Below are 20,100 nucleotides of genomic sequence, written 5' to 3' on the forward strand. Positions count from 1 at the left end.
TTGGGTGTTTGAGTGATGTTGCCAGGAAATGCTTGTACATCTCTTTTGGCACATGGCCACTGTACATCTGCTGGTCACACACGTGGGGAGGGACTGGCGTGCCCGCAGTGCTGTGCTCACCTGCAGCAGGCACTTGTCCAGTGGTATGAGGGTGTGCTACCTGGCCTGTCTCCTCCCAACCATTCCTGTGACTTGTCTTCTTCACTTGAGTCATCTGGTCATCACATGGCAGTACCTGTTTGTGGTTTTAAATTCATTTCCCTGATGGCTGACAAAGTTGCAGGTAGATCTTTGGATATTTTCTTCGTGTACCGCCTGCTCATGTCTCTTGCCCATTTTTTATGATGTTGCCTCTTTTTTCTTCAATAGGAGTTATTCAGATGTGTCGGATACAAGTCCTTTGTTGAACTTATGAATTACAAATAGCTCCCCCCACTGTGTGGCTTTATCTTTTATTCTTTTAGTAGAGTTTTAGATGAATAGAAGTTTCTAATTTACTGCAGTCCAGTTCACCAATTTTTTCCTTATTGTTAGTGCTTTTCCCCCCAGTTGTGAAATTTTTGTTTACCTCACTCATGAAGATATTTTTCTATATCATTCTCTAGAAATTTTATTTGTTACTTTTCCCATTCTGATCTACAGCTGATCTAGAAACCACTTCTGTTTGCATGTGGGTAGAGGTCCTGAATGACTCTTTCTCGTAGGGATTTCCAGTGGGTGTAGCATTGTTCATTGAAAGGAAGGTCCTTGCTCAGCAGCTGTCCAGTGTGGACGTGTGTAGGGCCTGTTTCTGGCCTCTGTGTTCTGTCCAGTCAGGCTATTGGTCTGTCCTTTGCCACATTGCAGCTTTAGAGAACAAACACAGTGTGGTTTGATTCTGTAAGCCCCCTTATTCATCTACTTCAGTACTTCTAGCTATTTTTTTCTAAATCTTTTTGCATTTTTATATAAATATTAGAGTCATTTATTAATTTTCAAAGCATCTCCAGTGAGGATTTTGATTGGAATTATGTTGAATCCATAGATCAGTTATGGGAGGACCGACTTCTTTATGGTATTTCGGTTTCCTAACAGTGAACATATGTCCATTCTTTTACTTACCTCAGTAGCCGTGCATGGCTTCAATCCTTTGTTAAATTAATTGCTTGGTATTTGCTTTTTTAAAAACATTTTTTTCAGCTTACTGAACTATAATTCATATAAAATCCACCCACTTAAAGTGTACAGTTTGGTGGGTTTGGTGTGTTCACAGTGTTGTGCGGTCATCACCACGGGACACACACCCCCATTAGCTCCTGCCCCCACCCCCAGCTCCCAACCGGGCACCACTGGCTCCCTTTCTGTCTCTGTGGCTTGCCTGTTGTGGACAGTTCCTACAAGTGGAACGAACACAGTTTGGTCTCTGTGACCAGCTTCCTGTGCTTTTCCATCACATTGCAACCAGAGTCAGAGCTTCATTTCTTCCTGTTATAGGGTCATGGTCCACTGTATGCATGGACCACCTTTACCTTCTGATGGCATTTGGGTTGTTTCCACCTTTTGTCTATTATGCATAACACAGTCATGAACATTCCTGTACCAGTTCCTGTGTGGACAGACATGTTCAGTTCTCATGGGTATAAACCCAGGAGTGCTGTGTTGCTCCATGTTTAACATTTTGAGGAATTGCCAGACTGGTTTTTAGAGGAGCTGCACCACCTTACATTCTCACCAACAATATAGGAGAATAATTTGATGTTTTCTGATATTGTAAGTGGCATCATTTAGAGCATTTTGTAGATCTAGAGAAATTAATTTTTATATATAGAGAGAAAGTAATTTAATTTTGCGTATCAATCTTGTACTCCGAAACCTTGCTAAATTTACTTTTAATTCCAATGTTTCTCTGTTGATTATTTGGGTTGTTTATGTATACATTTTTCTTCTTTCTAAGCCTTGTGCTTTTTATTTTATTTTATTTTTAATTTTATTAATGTTTATTCATTTTTGAGAGAAAGAGAGACAGAGCATGAGCAGAGGAGGGGCAGAGAGAGAGGAAGACACAGAATCTGAAGCAAGCTCTAAGCTCTGAGCTGTCAGCACAGGGCCCAATGCAGAGCTCAAACTCACAAACCATGAGATCATGACCTGAGCCGAAGTCGGACGCTTAACTGACTGAGCCACCCAGGCGCCCCTTATTTTTTTCTTTTTAAGACAGAGTGCTAGCAGGGGAGAGGAGCAGTGGAAGAGTGAGAGAATCCCAAGCAGGTTCCACGCTCACTGCAGAACCTGATGCAGGGCTCAGTCCCATGACCCTGGGACCATGACCTGAGCCGAAATCAAGAGTCACTCAACCGACTGAGCCACCCAGGTGCCCCTCTAAGCTTTGTGCCTTTTATTTATTTTTCTTTCTTTTCTTTAAAAAAAATTTTTTTTTAACGTTTATTCATTTTTGAGAGACAGAGTGTGAGTGGGGGAGGGGCAGAGAGAGAGGGAGACACAGAATCTGAAGCAGGCTCCAGGCTCTGAGCTGCCAGCACAGAGCCCAACACGGGGCTCAAACTCACGGACTGTGAGATCATGACCTGAGCCAAAGTCAGATACTTAACCGACTGAGCCACCCAGGCGCCCCTTATTTATTTTTCTTAACTTGAGTCTCTAGTAAATTTTTAATTTACATCCAAGTTAGTTACCATATGGTGCAACAATGATTTCAGGAGTAGATGCCAGTGATTCATCCCTTATGTGTAACACCCAGTGCTCATCCCAACAAGTGTCTTCCTTAATATACCTTACCCATTTAGCCCATCCCCCCTCCCACAACCCCTCCAGCAATCCTCTGGTCTCTATATTTAAGAGTTTATGTTTTGTCCCCCTCCCTGTTTTTATATTATTTTTGCTTCCCTTCCCTTATGTTAATCTGTTTTGTATATTAAATTCCTCACATGAGTGAAGTCATATGATACTTGCCTTTCTCTCACATACTAATGTCTCTTAGCATAATACCCTCTAGTTCCATCCACATAGTTGCAAATGGCAAGATTTCATTCTTTTTGATTCCCAAGTAATACTCCATTGTGTGTGTGTGTGTGTGTGTGTGTGTGTGTGTGTGTGTGTGTGTGTGTGTATACCACATCTTCTTTATCCATTCTTCCATCGATGGATATTTGGGCTTTTTCTATACTTTGGTTATTGTCGATAGCACTATTATAAACATTGGGGTGCATGTGCCCCTTCAAAACAGTACACCTGTATCCCTTGGATAAATACCTACTAGTGCAATTGCTGGGTTATAGGGTAGTTCTATTTTTAATTTTTTGAGGAACGTCCATACTGTTTTCCAGAGTGGCTGCACCAGTTTGCAGTACCACCAGCAGTGCAAAAGAAATCCTCTTTCTCCGCGTCCTCACCAACATCTGTTGTTGCCTGAGTTGTTAATTTTAGCCATTCTGACAGGTGTGAGGTGGTATCTCATTGTGGTTTTAGTTTGTGTTTCCCCGATGATGAGTGATGTTGAACATTTTTTCATGTGTCTGTTAACCATCTGGATGTCTTCTTTGGAGAAGTGTCTATTCCTGTCTTTTTCCCATTTCTTCCCTGGAATATTTGTTTTTTGGGTGTTGGGTTTGTGATAAAGTTCTTTATAGATTTTGGATATTAACCCTTTATCTGATAATGTTGTTTCAAATATCTTCTCCCATCCTGTTGGTTGCCTTTTAGTTTTGCTGATTGTTTCCTTCGCTGTGCAGAAGCTTTTTATTTTGATGAGGTCCCAATAGCACATTTTTGCTTTTGTTTCCCTTGTCTCCAGAGACATGTTGAGCAAAAAATTGCTGTGGCCGAGATCAAAGAGGTTTTTGCCTGCTTTCTCCTCTAGGATTTTGATGGCTTCCCGTCCTACATTTAGGTCTTTCACCCCTTTTGAGTTTATTTTTGAGTATGGTGTAAGAAAGTAGTCCGGGTTCATTCTTCTGCATGTCGCTGTCCAGTTTTCCCAGCACCACTTGCTGAAGAGATTATCTTTATTCCATTGGATATTCTTTCCTGCCTTATCAAAGATTAGTTGGCCATACGTTTGTGGGTCCATTTCTGGTCTATTCTGTTCCATTGATCTGAGTGTCTGTTTTTGTGCCAGTACCATGCTGTCTTGATGATTATAGCTTTGTAATATATCTTGAAGTCCGGGATTGTGATGCCTCCAGCTTTGGTTTTCTTTTTCAGGATTGCTTTGGCTATTCAGTGTCTTTTCTGGTTCCATACACATTGTGGTGTGGGATTGTTTGTTCTAGCTCTGTGAAGAATGCTGGTATTATTTTGATAGGGATTGCATTGAACATGTAGATTGCTTTGGGGAGTATCGACATTTTAACAATATTTGTTCTTCCTATCCATGAGCATGGAATAATTTTCCATTTTTTTGTGTCTTCTTCAATTTCTTTCATAAGCTTTCTATAGTTTTCAGTGTATAGATTTTTCACCTCTTCGGTCAGGTTTATTCCTAGGTATTTTATGGTTTTTGGTGCAATTGTAAATGGGATCGATTCCTTGATTTCTCTTTCTGCTGCTTAATTATTGACGTAAAGGAATGCAACTGGTTTTTGTGCATTGATTTTATATCCTGCAACTTTACTGAATTCGTGGATTAGTTCTAGTGGTCTTTTGGTGGAATCTTTTGGGTTTTCCATATAGAGTATCATGTCGTCTGCAAAGAGTGAAAGTTTGACCTCCTCCTGGCCGATTTGGATGCCTTTTATTTCTTTGTGTTGTCTGATTGCTGAGGCTAAGACTTCCAGTACTGTTGTTGATTAACAGTGGCGAGAGTGCACATCCCTGTCTTGTTCCTGACCTTAGGGGGAAAGCTCTCAGTTTTTCCCCATTGAGGATGATATTAGCATTGGGTCTTTCATATATGGCTTTTATGATCTCGCGGTATGATCCTTCTATCCCTACTTTCATGAGTATTTTTATCAAGAAAGGATGCTATATTTTGTCAAATGTTTTCTCTGCATCTATTGAGAGGATCATATGGTTCTTGTCCTTTATTTTATTGATGTGATAAGTCACATTGATTGTTTTGTGGATATTGAACCAGTCCTGCATCTAGGTATAATCTCACTTGGTTGTGGTGAATAATTCTTTTAATGTATTGTTGGATCCAGTTGGCTAGTATATTGTTGAGGATTTTTGCATCCATGTTCATCAGGGAAATTGGTCTATAGTTCTCCTTTTTAGTGGGGTCTTTGTCTGCTTTTGGAATCAAGGTAATGCTGACTTCATAGAATGAGTTTGGAAGTTTTCTTTCCATTTCTATTTTTTGGAACAGCTTCAAGAGAATAGGTGTTAACTCTTCTTTAAATGTTTGGTAGAATTCTCCTGGAAAGCCATCTGGCCCTGGACTCTTGTTTGTTGGGAGATTTTTGATTAGTGATTCAATTTCTTTACTGGTTATGGGTCTGTTCAAATTTTCTATTTCTTCCTGTTTCAGTTTCGGTAGTTTATGTTTCTAGGAATTTGTCCTTTTTTTCCATATTGCCCATTTTATTGGCATATTAATTGCTCATAATATTCTCTTATTGTGTTTATTTCTGCTGTGTTCGTTTTGATCTCTCCTCTTTCATTCTTGATTTTATTTATTTGGGTCCTTTCCTTTTTCTTTTTGATAAAACTGGCTAGTGGTTTATTGATTTTGTTAATTCTTTCAAAGAACCAGCTCCTGGTTTCATTGATCTGTTCTACTGGGTTTTGTTGTTGTTGTTGTTTCAATCCCATTGATTTCTGCTCTAATATTTATTATTTCCTGTCTTCTGCTGGTTTGGGGTTTTATTTGCTGTTCTTTTTCCAGCTCTTTAAGGTGTAAGGTTAGGTTGTGCATCTGAGACCTTTCTTCCTTCTTTAGGAAGGCCTGGATTGCTGTATACTTCCCTCTTATGACTGCCTTTGCTGCATCCCAGAGGTTTTGGGTTGTGGTGTTATCATTTTCATTGGCTTCCATGTAGTTTTTAATTTCCTCCTTAACTTCTTGGTTAGCCCATTCATTCTTTGGTAGGATGTTCTTAGTCTCCAAGTATTTGTTACCTTTCTAAATTTTTTCTTGTGGTTGCTTTCGAGTTTCATAGCGTTGTGGTCTGAAAATATGCATAGCAAGATCTTGATCTTTTTTTACTTGTTGAGGGCTGATTTATGTCCCAGTTTGTGATCTGTTATGGAGAATGTTCCATGTGCGCTCGAGAAGAATGTGTACTCTGCTGCTTGAGAATGAAATGTTCTATATGTATCTGTTAAGTCCATCCAGTCCAGTTGTCATTCAAAACCATTGTTTCCTTGTTGATTTTCTGTTTAGATGATCTGTCTGTTGCTGTAAGTGGGGTGTTGAAGTCCCCTACTGTTATGGTATTGTTTTCAATGAGTTTCTTTGTGTTTGTGATTAATTGACTTATATATTTGGGTGCTTCCACGTCTGGAGCATAAATGTTTACAACTGTTAGTCTAGTAAATTGTTAACTAGAAGTCATGACAATGGCATTTTCGTCTCCTTTGCAATCTCAGAGAGTGCACTGAACCCTTTCACTGTTAAGTATGCTGTTTGCTGTAGATTGTTGTCATACCTGTCCTTAATAAAGCTAGGGACGTTCTCTTCCAAAGCTGAAGAAAGAGTAGATGCCCCAGGCAGAGGAAGGGCTCCTGCCACTGTGCCTCCATCTGGACTATATCCCCCAACAACCCCTCAGGGCCTGCCCCTTGGGCTGGAAGACCCCCTGCATCAGCGCAGATATGTCCTCCAAGTCTTTTCACCTTCTGGTTATTCTGCACACAAATTTGAAATTTTTTTTTTTTAATTTTTTTTTTCAACGTTTTTTATTTATTTTTGGGACAGAGACAGACAGACAGAGTATGAACGGGGGAGGGGCAGAGAGAGGGAGACACAGAATCGGAAACAGGCTCCAGGCTCCGAGCCATCAGCCCAGAGCCTGACGCGGGGCTCGAACTCACAGACCGCGAGATCGTGACCTGGCTGAAGTCGGACGCTTAACCGACTGCGCCACCCAGGCGCCCCACAAATTTGAAATTTTGATGAAGCCTGTTGGTCAGAGTTTTCTTTCTATCACTTGTGCTTTGTTGTCAGATGTAAGGATTCTTTGCTTAACTCAGGGTCACCAAGATTTTTCTGAGTTTCCAGTTTTAGCTCTCACATTTAGGTCTGTGGTCTACTTTGAATTCCTTTTGTGTATGGTGGGGATTGATGTTCATTTTTCCCTTCCAGTACCAGGGCCCCAGCCTTTGCCTTGCCTGGGCCAATCCTCTGCTTGTGGCTCTGCCTGTGTGGGTCTGCACACATCCCCGGGCCAGGTGGTAGCTCTGTGGCTGTGAGTTTTGAATCAGAAAGCATAAGATCTCCATCGTGTTTCTTCTTTTGTCAAGACTGCCATCGCCATTCTGGGTCTTTACTTCTCCATGGGAATTTCAGGATCAGCCTGCCAGTTTCCATAAAGACACAAGTAGAGGTTTTGGTATGTATTGTAGTGAATCCATAGGTCAATTTGGGGAGAACTGTTTTGTAATATTGAGTCTTCTGATCCACTAATGCATGATGTCTCTTCTGTTCATTTAGATCATTCACTTGTTTCAGCAATGTTTTCTGATTTCCACTGTTCAAGTCTTGGCACTTCTTTTGTTAAATGTATGTCTAATGGTTTTACTCTTTGATGCGATTATGAATGTATTATTTTATTTCAGATTATTTGATGCTAGTGTATAGAAATACAATTGAATTTTTGAACTGTAAATTGTATTTATTTTTTATCATTTTATGTTGTTTCATCACAGCAAGTGTGCCCCTTAATCCCCATCACCTACTTCACTGCCTCCCCTCCCTTCTGGTGACCATTAGTGTGTTCTCTATAGTGAAGAGTCTGTTTCTTGGTTTGTTTCTCTCTCTCTCTCTCTCTCTCTCTTCTTGTTTTTTTTGTTGTTATTTTTTTTTGTTTTTTTTGCCTTTCTCATTTGTTTCTTAAATTCCACATATGAATGAAACCATCTGGTATGTGTCTTTCTCTGACTGACTTATTTTGCTTAGCATACTATACTCAAGCTCCATCCATGTCCTTGCAAATTGAAAGATTTCATTCCTTTTTATAGCAAAGTAATATTGCGTAATATATATAGGTCTTACACCTTTATCCATTAATCAGATGATGGACACGTGGGCTACTTCTGTAATTTGGCTATTGTAAATAATGCTGATATAAACATCAGGATGCATGTATCCCTTTGATAGTGTTTTTGCATTCTTTAGGTAAATTTCCAGTAGTGCAATTGCTGGATCATAGGGTAGTTCTATTTTTAACTTTTTAAATTTTTTTTTCAACGTTTTTTATTTATTTTTGGACAGAGAGAGACAGAGCATGAACGGGGGAGGGGCAGAGAGAGAGGGAGACACAGAATCAGAAACAGGCTCCAGGCTCCGAGCCATCAGCCCAGAGCCTGATGCGGGGCTCGAACTCACGGACCGCGAGATCGTGACCTGGCTGAAGTCGGACGCTTAACCGACTGCGCCACCCAGGCGCCCCGGATTCCCCTTTCTCCACATCCTCACCAACACCTGTTGTTCCTTGTGTTGTTAATTTTAGCCATTCTGACAGGTGTGAGTGGTATCTCAGTGTGGTTTGGATTTATATTTCTCTGATGATGAGTGATGTTGACCATCTTTTTTCATGTGTCTGTTTGCCATCTAGACATCCTCCTTGGAAAAGGGTCTATTCAGTCTTCTGCCCATTTTTAATTATGGGGAGTGTTGAGTTTTATAAGTTCTTCATAGATTTTGCATACTAACCCTTTATCAGATGTGTCATTTGCAAATATTTTTTTGCCTTTATTTCCCCACAGTAAACCTTCTCTGATGTGGCCTCTTCTCTCTTTGGTTGTGTCAGTCTTCAGGTTGATTTCTGGGGTATTTGGGGTGATTTTGGTCTAGTTATGTCCATGGGATGAGGTGTGCCCAGGGTTCTCCTACCCTGCTGCCACCTTCCTCCTCTGAGTCAGTTGCCTTTTAGTTTTGTGGATTAAAGACCTAAATATAAGACCTGAACTCACAAAAATCCTCCAGGAGAAAAGAGGCAGCAACCTCTTTGACCTCAGCCCTAGCAACATTTTTCTAGGCATGTCTCCTGAGGTAAGGGAAACAAAAGCAAAAATAAACTCTTGAGACTTCATCAAAATAAGTTTCTGCACAGTGAAGGAAGTGGTCAACAGAAATACAATTGATTTTTGTGTTCTGATCCTGTATTCTGTGACCTTGCTGAACTTGTTAGTTTAGTATTTTTTTGTGGATCCCTTAGGGTTTTCTGAATACAAACTCATGCTGTCTGCAAACTGAGGCAATTTCACCTCTTCCTTTCCAGTCTGGGTGCCTTTTACTTTCCTTTATTGCCTGATCCCACTGACCAGAAGCTCATGCGGTGCTCTGGGCACAAGGGCAGATGTTTTCCCTCATTCCCAGTCTCAGGGAAGACCTTTCGTTGCCCACCTTACAGACGTTAACTGTAGGGCTTTTGTAGATGCCTTTTATCAAGATGAAGAAGTTCCTTTCTATTCCTATGTTGTTGAGAATTTTTATCCTGAATGGCCACTGGATTTTGTGAAATCCTTTTTCTGCATTTATTGAGGTCATCAGGTAGCAATTGTTCTTTTTTTGTCAACATAATGTATGATATTAATTGAATTTCAGATGGTGAAGCAACCTTGCATTCCCAGGGATATCCCATTTGGTCTGGAATAAACCTTTGTACTTGTTGCCGATTTGGTTTGTGAATATTTTGTCAAGCACTCTTTCATCTATGTTCATGCGTCATATTGCTCTGTAGTTTTCTTAAGTTGTCTCTAACATTGGTACCGGGAAGTACTTAGCCACTTGGAGTAAGATGTATCCCTGCCTCTACCACTTCTGGAGGCTTTGTGGTGAAGGTGATATATTGTTTCTTCTTCTTTTTTTTTAAGATTTTATTTATTTATTTTTTCAACGTTTTTTATTTATTTTTGGGACAGAGAGAGACAGAGCATGAACGGGGGAGGGGCAGAGAGAGAGGGAGACACAGAATCGGAAACAGGCTCCAGGCTCCGAGCCATCAGCCCAGAGCCTGACGCGGGGCTCGAACTCACGGACCGCGAGATCGTGACCTGAGCTGAAGTTGGACGCCCAACCGACTGAGCCACCCAGGCGCCCCTAAGATTTTATTTTTAAGGAATCTTTGCACCCAACATGGGACTTGAACTCACAATCCCGAGATCAAGAGTCATGTGCTTTACCAACTGAGCCAGTCTGGCACCCCTGTTTCTTCTTTAAATGTTTTGTAGAATTTAGTGCTTATGCCATCTGAACTTGGAGAGTCGTGGGGAGAGATTTTTATTTATTTATTTATTTTTTTTTTTTAACGTATATTTATTTTTGAGACAGGGAGAGACAGCATGAACGGGGGAGGGTCAGAGAGAGAGAGAGACACAGAATCCAAAACAGGCTCCAGGCTCTGAGCTGTCAGCACAGAGCCCAACGTGGGGCTCAAACTCATGGACTGCGAGACCATGACCTGAGCCGAAGTCGGATGCTTAACCGACTGAGCCACCCAGGTGCCCCATGAGATTTTTAATTTTTTGTGGGGAGAGATTTTTAACTACTAGCCCAATATTTTTTTTTTTTTTTTTTACTTTTTATAGATCTCTTCAGATTTTATTTTTCTTCTTCAGTCAGTTTCAGAAACCCATATCTTTCTGGGAATTATCCATTTCATCTAATTGTCTGCTTTGTTGGTGAGCAGTTGGTTTGGACTCTCCTGTAGTTCTCTTAACTTCTCTGAGGCCAACCTTGCTGTCTTCCTTTTCATTCCTAAATTTACTTACTTGTGTCTTCTCTTTTTCTTGGTCTGTCTCGCTCAGGAGTCAGCAGATGACAGCTCACAGGACAAAACCCCTGGCAGCCTGTTTTTTATGGTCTCTGAGCTAAAAATGGTCTTTTTATTTTTAAAATGTTATAAAAACAAAATAACAAACAACAACAAAAAAAAACCAAGAATATTGGCAGAAACCACATATGGCCACAAAGACTAAAATATTTACTCTCTGGCCCTTTATAGAAAAGGTTTGTTGGTCTCCAATCTAGCTAAAAGTTTGTTAAATTTGATGTTTTCAAAGAACCAATCATTGTTTGAATTGATTGTTTCTGTTGCTTTTCTTTTCTCTGTCTCCTTCTATTTCTGCTCTGATCTTTATTATTTTTTTCTTACTTTTGGTTTAGTTTTCTCTTTTTTATTGTTGTTTCTTAAGAAATCAATCTTTGTTGGTACAGGTGCGGCTTTTGCCGTATTGCTATATCATGTTTTCATTCAGCTCAGAATATTTTCTAATTGTGATTTCTTCTGCAACTGTTGGCTATTCAGAAGTAAATTGTTCATTTCCACACATTGGTGGTAGATTTCCCAAATACCCTCCTGTTTTTGGTTTCTGACTTAACTTCACTGTGGTCAGAGAACAGGTTTCATATGCTCTTAATGCTTTCACATTTGTGGTCCCTGCTGCGTAGACGAGCCTGCGCTGGTGGGTTGAGTGCTGGTTGATGGCACTGCCTCCCTTCTCTCTGCGGGTGGCCTGGCCTGTCCAGCCGTCCTGTCCGGTGCCCACAGTGAGTGTCTGAATTTCCAGCTTTTGCTGTTGAGTTGTCCCTTTCTTTCTTCAGGTCTGTGCTTTTTATTTCTTCTTCCTCTGTGGCCAGCACGCAAGTGCATTTACGACCTTTACTTCTTTTTGATGGCGGCCCTCTGTCCGCGTGTAGCCTCCTCCCCGTCTCCAGGCATCCGCCAAAGGTCTGTCCGTCTCTCTGGCTTCAGTTTGCGTGGGATCTTCCGCCCTCCCACGTTTAGTCGCTCTGTGTCGGAACCTGATGTCTGTGTCTTGCAAGTAGCACGTCAGTAGATCTTCTTTCTGTGTGTGTGTGTGTGTGTGTGTGTGTGTGTGTGTGTGTGTGTGTTTTAATCCAATCTGACAGTGTTTAGTTTTGGTTAAAGAATTGAGTTTTTTCACATTTGTTGTTTATTTGGCTGTGTGTGCTCATGCGTTCCCCGTTTACTTTCGGCCTCACGTCTCTTTTGTTCACATCTTCTGTCCTTGCTGCTTCCACCTATTTTATTGAACAGATATTTTCCAGTGCACTGCTTAAAATTACTGATTTTTAACTCTTTGAGTTATTTTCTTAATGGTTGCTTTCTGGGAGTCTTACCATGTGTTGTTTTGTCTGCCTGGTGACCCTCGTGTGCTGGCTGCTGTGTTTTAGCACCTGTGCAGTCTGAGGCCTTGCCTCAGATGAGAGTCCTCCCTCAGAGACTCCCCCTCACTTCCTCCGGGTGCCTGGGGCCCTGTGGCCATTGTCCCTCGAGCCCCTGTCGCCTTGGGGAGACAGCAGCTGCGGCCTGAGCTGGCAAGTGCTGTGGGTGAGCAGCACCCACTCCCTCCCTGACACTGAGCAGCCCTGGGCTCCCGTTTCCCTCCTCTCAGACTTTCCCCTCCTCTCAGACTTTCCTTAGGCTCATTGATGCCTCCAGGGCAGAAATGCTGGTGTTTTCCTGTTCACACCCCTGCCTGGATTTGGACCCAGTACCCCGAGTGCTTCTCGTTAACTCTCTATTGCTATTAAGACTTTTAAGATATTTACACAGCTTTCTTAGCTGAACAGAGCAGGATTATTTGTGTGCCAAAGGCCAGTGTGTCATTTCTGCGGGTGGAACCTGGAGGCCTCTTGACTGGGGTCAGGACCCTGTCCTGGCACACATGAGCAAGTAGCAAACCATGAGCAGGAAATTTCTCCATAAGTCAGAATTTTTGGCAGAAACACACAGGTAGCTAACATTTGATAATTCCTTGACCCTGTACTTTGCAAGCAGGGTTTCAACCTGTTAGTCAGTCTGCTCTGTCTCCTCCCCTTCTTCGGGGAGCCTCCTGAGCACGTGACCACGTAACTTCTGTCTTTGAGTCTGAAAGCCAAGCATAAAGACACTTAACAAAAACACACACACACACACACACACACAAATTGACCTTGCTTTCTGCCGTAGAGGGAGATCTTCTTGTGGCTGGTGGCAACTTTGATTTGCAGGCAGCACGTCCCATCCTTGGCTTCTGTCCGCCTCTATCTTTTGCCTGACCATGGCCCTGGCCATCCCCAGGAGCCCATAGCCATACTCTCCCGGGGCCATTCTCACTCAGAAGCTACTTAATTTGAAGCTCCAGGTTTCTTTGAACTACAAAATTCTTTGACTAGATGAGCTTGTTTCTACCTAATATTATTGTGGTCAGAAAGGAAACAGCATTTCATTCTGAATTAATGTTATTTTTATAATACATCAAAATCCTTTGCCCTAGGCTGCTGAGAATGTTGTTTCTTAACTGGGCATCATTGTGGAACTTCAGCCAGTCTGGGGACCTTGCACACTCTCAGGCAAACATGTGTGGAGGTTTCTGAGCCCTCCCTCCTGTGCACTGTGGGGTCAGGACTGTGTATCCACCCCTTAGGCTCCTCTCCTTTGCATCTCAAATACCAGCTGACTTTTGTTAAAACCAGCTCCTAGTGTTGGGCACCAGCTGTGAACTCTGTGGACCTTGACCAGAACGGGGCCTTTTGCAGGACACGAAAAGTGGTGCAGATCATGGCCACCAGCAGAAACACATCTGAGCTTGTTTATTAAAATAGCACATGGCTTTTTTTGTGTCATAAAGACCTTTTCATTCATCCCATCAGCAAGTTTTTCTTCTTTCAAAATGGTCTCGGGAGAACAAGGAGCTTCTCTGTGACTTACAGGCCAGTGTGTGCTCTGAAATCATGGGGTACCTGTCGTGTTGCTTGTTTTTGGGGCTTCTTTGCTCCTTGCATTTCTCCTGGGATTTCTAAGCTAATTGTCAGTGGGTGTGTTAGCTGTCTTCAGTATTCTGTATACTTGCAGGGGCTGACTTTATTCAGACACCCTGGGGGTGATTCTAGTTCAGGAAGTGGTAGAAACTTACTTTAGAATGTTCTTGAGAGACAGGAATTTCTGGGCAGTTTTGGTTTTAGCGAATATTGGTTTCTCAGTTAATCCCATGTTCAAATTTTAACCCTGGCATATAATTGCTGTGAGACCTTGGGTGACATACATAGCCTTTCCAAGCCTTGTTTTCGTTGGCTACAAAACAGGGATAATTTTAGCTGCCCTGCCTTCAACTATACAAGATTGTAATTTAAAAAAAAAAAAAAAAAAGTATATGTGAGCGTTTTGTAACCAGTGAAGTAATCGAAAATATAATTCAGTCTTGAGCAGACATTTCATTTGTTCTACAAGTATTTCTGTAGACCAACTTCTAGAAAGTTGGGCTGGTCCAACTTCTAGAAAGGCATACAAGATGCCCCTTCCCAGTGGTGCAGGGCCTGTGTCTTAGGGATGTGTATCCTCAGATTCCTGGACGAGGCCAAGTGCCCTCTGGAGTACTTGCACACGGCAATGTGCGAGCCATCGTGGGGACTGCCAGCATCTCCCTGCCAACTAACAGGGTTCCTGGTCCCATGGGTAGCATCTGCATTGCCTGTTCCCGGCTCTTGCCCATTTTGCTGTTGGCTTTTCTATCTCTTTCTTTCTTGTTTGTGGGTTATGTGAGTTTAAACTGTGTTCTTTGCCTCAGGATGACGTCATGATGCCTCAGAGGGTGAGACTGCAACTGGAAGCTGCTGCCCAACACCCGACAAGTGTAAGTCTAGGCATCTGCCCCTGGTGCATGTGCGTCCTGTGTCTGTTCCCAATGCGTGTGAGTCCTGGCATCTGCCCTTACGTGTGAGTCCTGATGTCTGTCCCTAACACGGGTGAGTCCTGGCGTGTGTCCCTGATGTGCATGAGTCTTGGCATCTGTCCCTGATGAGTGTGAATCCTGACGTCTGTCCCTGAATGTGAGTCCTGGCATCTGTCCTGAATGTGAGACCTGGTGTCTGTCCCTGAGTGTGTCTTGTGTCTGTCCTCAAGTGTGAGTCCTCTGCCTGTCCCTGAGTGTGAGTCCTACCTCTGTCTCCGACATGTGTGAGCCCTGTGTTTGTCCCCGGGTGTGAGTCCTGCGTCTGTCTGTGAGTTGTTGTCCACTTTGATGAAAGTGATGTCGCGGCTGTTTGCATTAAGGCTCTTGTTTAGGCTAGGACTGCCCTATCAGAGCATGAGCAGTGGCTCTTAGATCTCTAGACACTCAAGGCTGTTTTCCTGCGCACACAGGGCTTCTCGGTTTGGTTTTATTTTCATGAGCATTTCTGACGCCATGTGTAAAAGCACACACTGTGTCAGCAGCTTACAGGGTTATTCTTACTACCTAGAAGTCCTCAGACTACAGTTCTCAACTTCAGAAGGGCTTCCCAGTTGTCCTCCATGAGCCAGGACCGTCTTCCTGGGTACTCGTGCGGTGAGGGCCTCATTTCCTGACCGGAAGCCCCGTGTAGGGGAGGTGTCACCTGCCTACGTGGACCTGAAGGTCATCACAGACCCAGGGGCACTTGCCTCTGTATAGCTCCAGCCTGGTGGCTGATCCCAGAGCCTACGTCTGACCCTAGCACCCACTGCTTAAACGTCTGTGCCGAAGTTTTAGTGAAAATGTCTGAATTACTGTGATGATCACTGATTTTAGAAACCGTCAAACAGAAGGGTCTGCAGGACTGCTTAAACCAGCTTCCGTGCCGTCTACCCAGTGGGCGGCCTCCCTCCTGCCCCCGACTCCAGGTTCTGCTCCCTCTGCCACAGTGCTGGATCGGCGTCTGCACTGAAGCTTCTCCAGCATCACGGGCACATGACGAGCCCCCAGGGATCTGATTCTGGGCATCACGTGGGGCCTGAGCTCGGCATTTCTCATAGGCTCTGGGTGCCGGAGGGCTCAGGCTGTCCCCAGGCCATCCCCAGGCCGTGTGTAGGGCAGGGCAGGCCTCAGCAAGCCATCCTCAGCAAACCTGCACAGTGTGAGGGACTGTGAGAGGCTCAAAAGTGCACAAGATAAAATTTTCCAAGGAGCTTGAACAACTTTTGTGCATCCAGATGAATAAATTCTCTTCCAGCAGTTGTTTTGGAGCTTTGAATTCAGTGCACGGACTTTCTGCTTCTAAAGAAATTCAGCACCCTGTGCTTCCGTCTCTAGCTGCCCAGCCCCACACATGACTCTGTGACTCAGGGTCTTAGGCTGCAGGCACCTGGTCTGCCCTGTAAACACGTGTGCATGCTCCCCTCAAGGGGCTCTCACTTAGCTTGATGCTGAAGATCCTCAGTCCCTGAAGTGTAACTGCACTTACATTGCTTAAAATGACATTTTTAATGTAAACATGTCCTTGAAATATACCTGGAAGAAGATAAAAAATGGCCCCTCAGCTGCATCTTGAGAAGCTACTACAGTGCTCCTCAGGCTGGAAGCTTCCAGAAGGTGGGATGCATGGGAGGTTTGAAAGTGCCCAGTTGCGTTCCTTCATTGAGAAGTGACCTCTCGGCTGGCATAGTGTCTTGGGGGCCACTGTGCGTCCTGGGGTCCTGATGGCAGGGGTGTGATGTCACTGGCTGGTGAAACCAGGCAGGCAGGGAGCCAGCACCCACAGCTTCCTCATGACCGCTCCCTGCTTGAATGGGACCAGCCATGTCCTCCAGGAAGTCAGCTGGTCGCAGGTCTGAGTCACGGCTGCAAAACCCCTTCCTGGCAGCACACAGGTGATGTTTGAGGAACTGTAGGGTTAGGCTCCCAAGTGGGCACAAAACGGACCATGACAGACAGGAGGTTGCTTGTGGCCAGTGCTGCCTACATCCGAGCCAGACCCCAGAGCACAAAGGAAGTGGGAGACAGTGCAGTGTTTGAGGGCGTGAAAGCCAGGGTGTGCAAGGCACACCTTCGTAGGTGCTGTGGGGCTTGCACACGGCTCTGCAGCATTCACCAGATCCTGACAGGAGACAGGGGTCGGCCAAGTGTTAGAACCACAGCTATGTACAAATACAGATTTCGTAGCAATCAGCTACCACAGCCCCCAGGAGATGCTTGCTAAAAGTTTACACAGACTCTTGAATCTCTGATGCTTTCTAGCTGGAAATGAACAGATGTCAGAAAGATGCTCTGACATACAGTGTCGACAGGTTACGGCTTCTTCTGAAAGCCCCTGGGGGTGGTGGCCCAGCACTGATCCCTCGCCCCTCAGCAAGCATCCTGTGAGGCTAATGGCAGGTGCTTGTGCCGTGGCGGGCAGCCGTCCTGAGATGCCACATCTCTTAGAGTGATGCTCACGTGGCAGGGGTTTAAAATATGCTCTGCATTAAAACTTCTGAAGAGTTTGTCACCAGTGTTGATGACTTAGAGAGTGAGATTTGTTCTCCATACTACAGAAATCAAACACATTTTGCTTCGTTAATGGAATGGTTTTGGGTGGTTCTTCACGCATAGGTGCAAATGGATTGCCAAGTCTCGGGACACATAAGGAATTTGGGGAAAATGCACACTGTCATTTTGTCTTAATTAAAACATTAGTTTGCGTTTTTATAGGTTTTATAAAGTTCTAGGTTAGAGTTTTCCTTGTTAACCTCATAAATTTACTCGATGTTGTGTTCCCACGTTCAGGAGAAGCTGCTTGCTCCTGCTGCGTGTCTATCCCAGCTACAAGGAGAGGCTAAGTGGTGGGAGTGGTTGCTCCTGTGTGGAGCGTAGACCGGGATGCCATACTCTTGTTGCCCCAGAGCAAAATCAGAGTTGTTGCTGTGGGGCTGACTTTTGTGTTTTTTTTTTAAGTTTATTGATTTTGAAAGAGTGACTGGGGGAGGGGCAGAGAGGGAGAGAGAGAGAATCCCAAGCAGGCTCCTTGCTGACAGTGTGGAGCCTGATGTGGCAGAGCGGTTGGATAGCTACCTCCATTCTGCGTCCAGTAACCTTCTTTACTTTCTGACCTTTTTTCCCAGCCAAACTGCTGGATCTGAGACACCCCCATATAAGCTCAGAAAGTTTCAAGAGCGTTTGTAGGGACCACACTCCAGGATCCCCTGCCATCTGCCCCGTTGGCAGCACATGCTCTCAGAGGAACCGGCCGACACCTCTCCAGAGCCTTACTCTAGCGGCTACTCTTAGGTGTGTGGCAGGAGGCAGTGCATCCCCAAAGCCAGCACACGCCCTTGGGTTCATTCAGCCTGTGCTTACTGAGCACCGCCTGCATACAGGGCATTGTGCTAGGCTCCTGTCACAGCGGCTCTGCCCCAGGGCATGTGAGTCTCGCGGCACGTGGAACATTGAGCATATGTTGTACTCGGTCACCGGAGACGTCTCGCGCCAGCCCTCCTGCTTTGGAGGCGGGGGGTGGCTCAGGAGAAGAGCTTGGTGTCATGCTACAGACACGTCTTCAGGAAGAAAAGGTTTCCCGTGGTTTCTGCTCTGTGGGCCAGGCCACTTTGTTTTCAGAAAGTGTTAAGGCACACAGAAGTACCCTCCTCTTCATCTATAGGTGCTCTCACCACGGAAGGCAGATGTCACCTCACCCGCCCTCTTTCTCCATGTGAGACTCCACCCCACTTGGCTCTAGCCTTCATCAGAAGCCAGCATCTGGGCAAAGGGCTCACCGTGGAAGCAGCGTGAGCACCCGCGAGCCCACAAGAGCCTCGTCCGGCTGGACACAAGCACTGGGAGCGGGCTGCTATGCACCTGGCCCATTTGTCACCCCTAGCAGCTGCTCAGGACGCAGCAGGCGTGGGGCGTGGGTCTGTGGCATCTGTGTGTGGAAGTTAAGCCCCTGTATCCATGTGTGAGCACAACTCTGAAACAAGATTTCTACTTCACAGCTTTTTTAAATTATTATTTTGAGAGAGAAAGAGGGAGAACATGATCGGGGGAAGTGCAGGGAGAGAGGGAGAGAGAGAATCCCAAGCAAGCTCTGTGCTGTAAGCATGGGGCCCAACTTGGGGCTCAAACCCACAAACTGATCAGAACCTGAGCTGAAACCAGGAGCCAGACGCTTAACTGACTGAGCCATCCAGGTGCCTCTCTACCTCACAGCTTTGGATCATTTTCCCTTTTTTCTCCCAGAATCTTTTCTGCTCAACAATCAGATGCAAAGCCAGTCTTGACAAGACCAGAAAATAGATACAATAGACACAGAAGTACATCTGGGTCAGATCAGGCCCTGGGGAGTCAGGAGCTGTTCTAACACACCTGTCTTCAGTGCATGGTTCTAGAAGGAGGGGACAGGCTCTGTGGGAAGTATGGGAAAAGCACATGCACCTGTGGCCAAGGGTGTTTTATCCCTGTTAGAAAACGGACAAGAGACATCTTACCAAAGAGAATGGACGGGAGCATATAAGCCACAGAAAGAGGGTCAGCCATCAGGAAACAAGGTTAGAACGGTGATGAGGGTCACCGCAGACCCGTTGGAAGGGCTGAAACCGAAGCCACAGCCACGCCAGAGGCCGGTGAGGATGTGAGAGCACCTGGTCACTCACACACAGCTGGTGAAGCCATTGTGGAAAACAGTTTGACACTTTCTTAGCAAATTAAACATGCAAATACCATACAACCTGGCAGTCATACTCATGGGCATTTACCCCAGAGAAACGAGGACATGTTCGCACAAAAACCTGTACGTGAATGTTCGTCGCAGAATGCTGGTAACAGCCCACATGTCCCGTAGTTGTCTGTACTGTGCAGTGTTTTTCAGCCAAACAAGGAAAAACTGCTGTTGCACACAACAGCCTGGACGAGTCTCCAGAAAATTAGGGAGCGGAAAATAAGCCAGTCACAAAAGGCTACACACTGTATGATTCTGTTGATTAAACGTTCTTGGAAAGACAGAATTACAGCATTGGAATAACAGATCAGCACTGCCACTCACAGAGAGGGGGTGTGGCTGTGAAGCTGCAAGCGTTCCCTTTGCTGGTGGTAACTTGCAGTGGTTTTTCAAGATGTTACTGTTGGAGACACCGTGTAACAGATACACAGGATCTCTCTCAATTATTGCTACTACCTGTGAATCTACTGTTTTCTCAAAAAGAGTTTTAAAAAGCCCATCAGCAAAAAATGGCAAGCAAGCAAAAACTTTCTCAAAGCTCTTCATTAGCACTTATGCATTAATATAAA

At 44.4% G+C, this 20,100-nt stretch overlaps 1 protein-coding gene across 13 annotated transcripts in view; it reads left to right on the plus strand.

The window, feature by feature from the left end:
• Nucleotides 1-20,100, plus strand: part of B3GNTL1 (UDP-GlcNAc:betaGal beta-1,3-N-acetylglucosaminyltransferase like 1) — a 94,049-nt gene that overhangs the window by 29,697 nt on the left and 44,252 nt on the right. For all 13 annotated transcript variants that reach the window (XR_009254832.1, XR_009254833.1, XR_009254834.1 and 10 more), the window contains exon 5: nucleotides 14,671-14,736. Coding sequence is in view for 6 of the 13 variants with exons in the window: in XM_058703385.1 (XP_058559368.1) it covers nucleotides 14,671-14,736 (66 nt within the window). In the remaining 7 variants the exon portion in view is untranslated. The remainder of the gene's footprint in view (nucleotides 1-14,670; nucleotides 14,737-20,100) is intronic.

The sequence above is a fragment of the Neofelis nebulosa genome, chromosome 16 (assembly GCF_028018385.1).
Source record: "Neofelis nebulosa isolate mNeoNeb1 chromosome 16, mNeoNeb1.pri, whole genome shotgun sequence".
NCBI classification, from domain to species: Eukaryota; Metazoa; Chordata; class Mammalia; order Carnivora; family Felidae; genus Neofelis; species Neofelis nebulosa.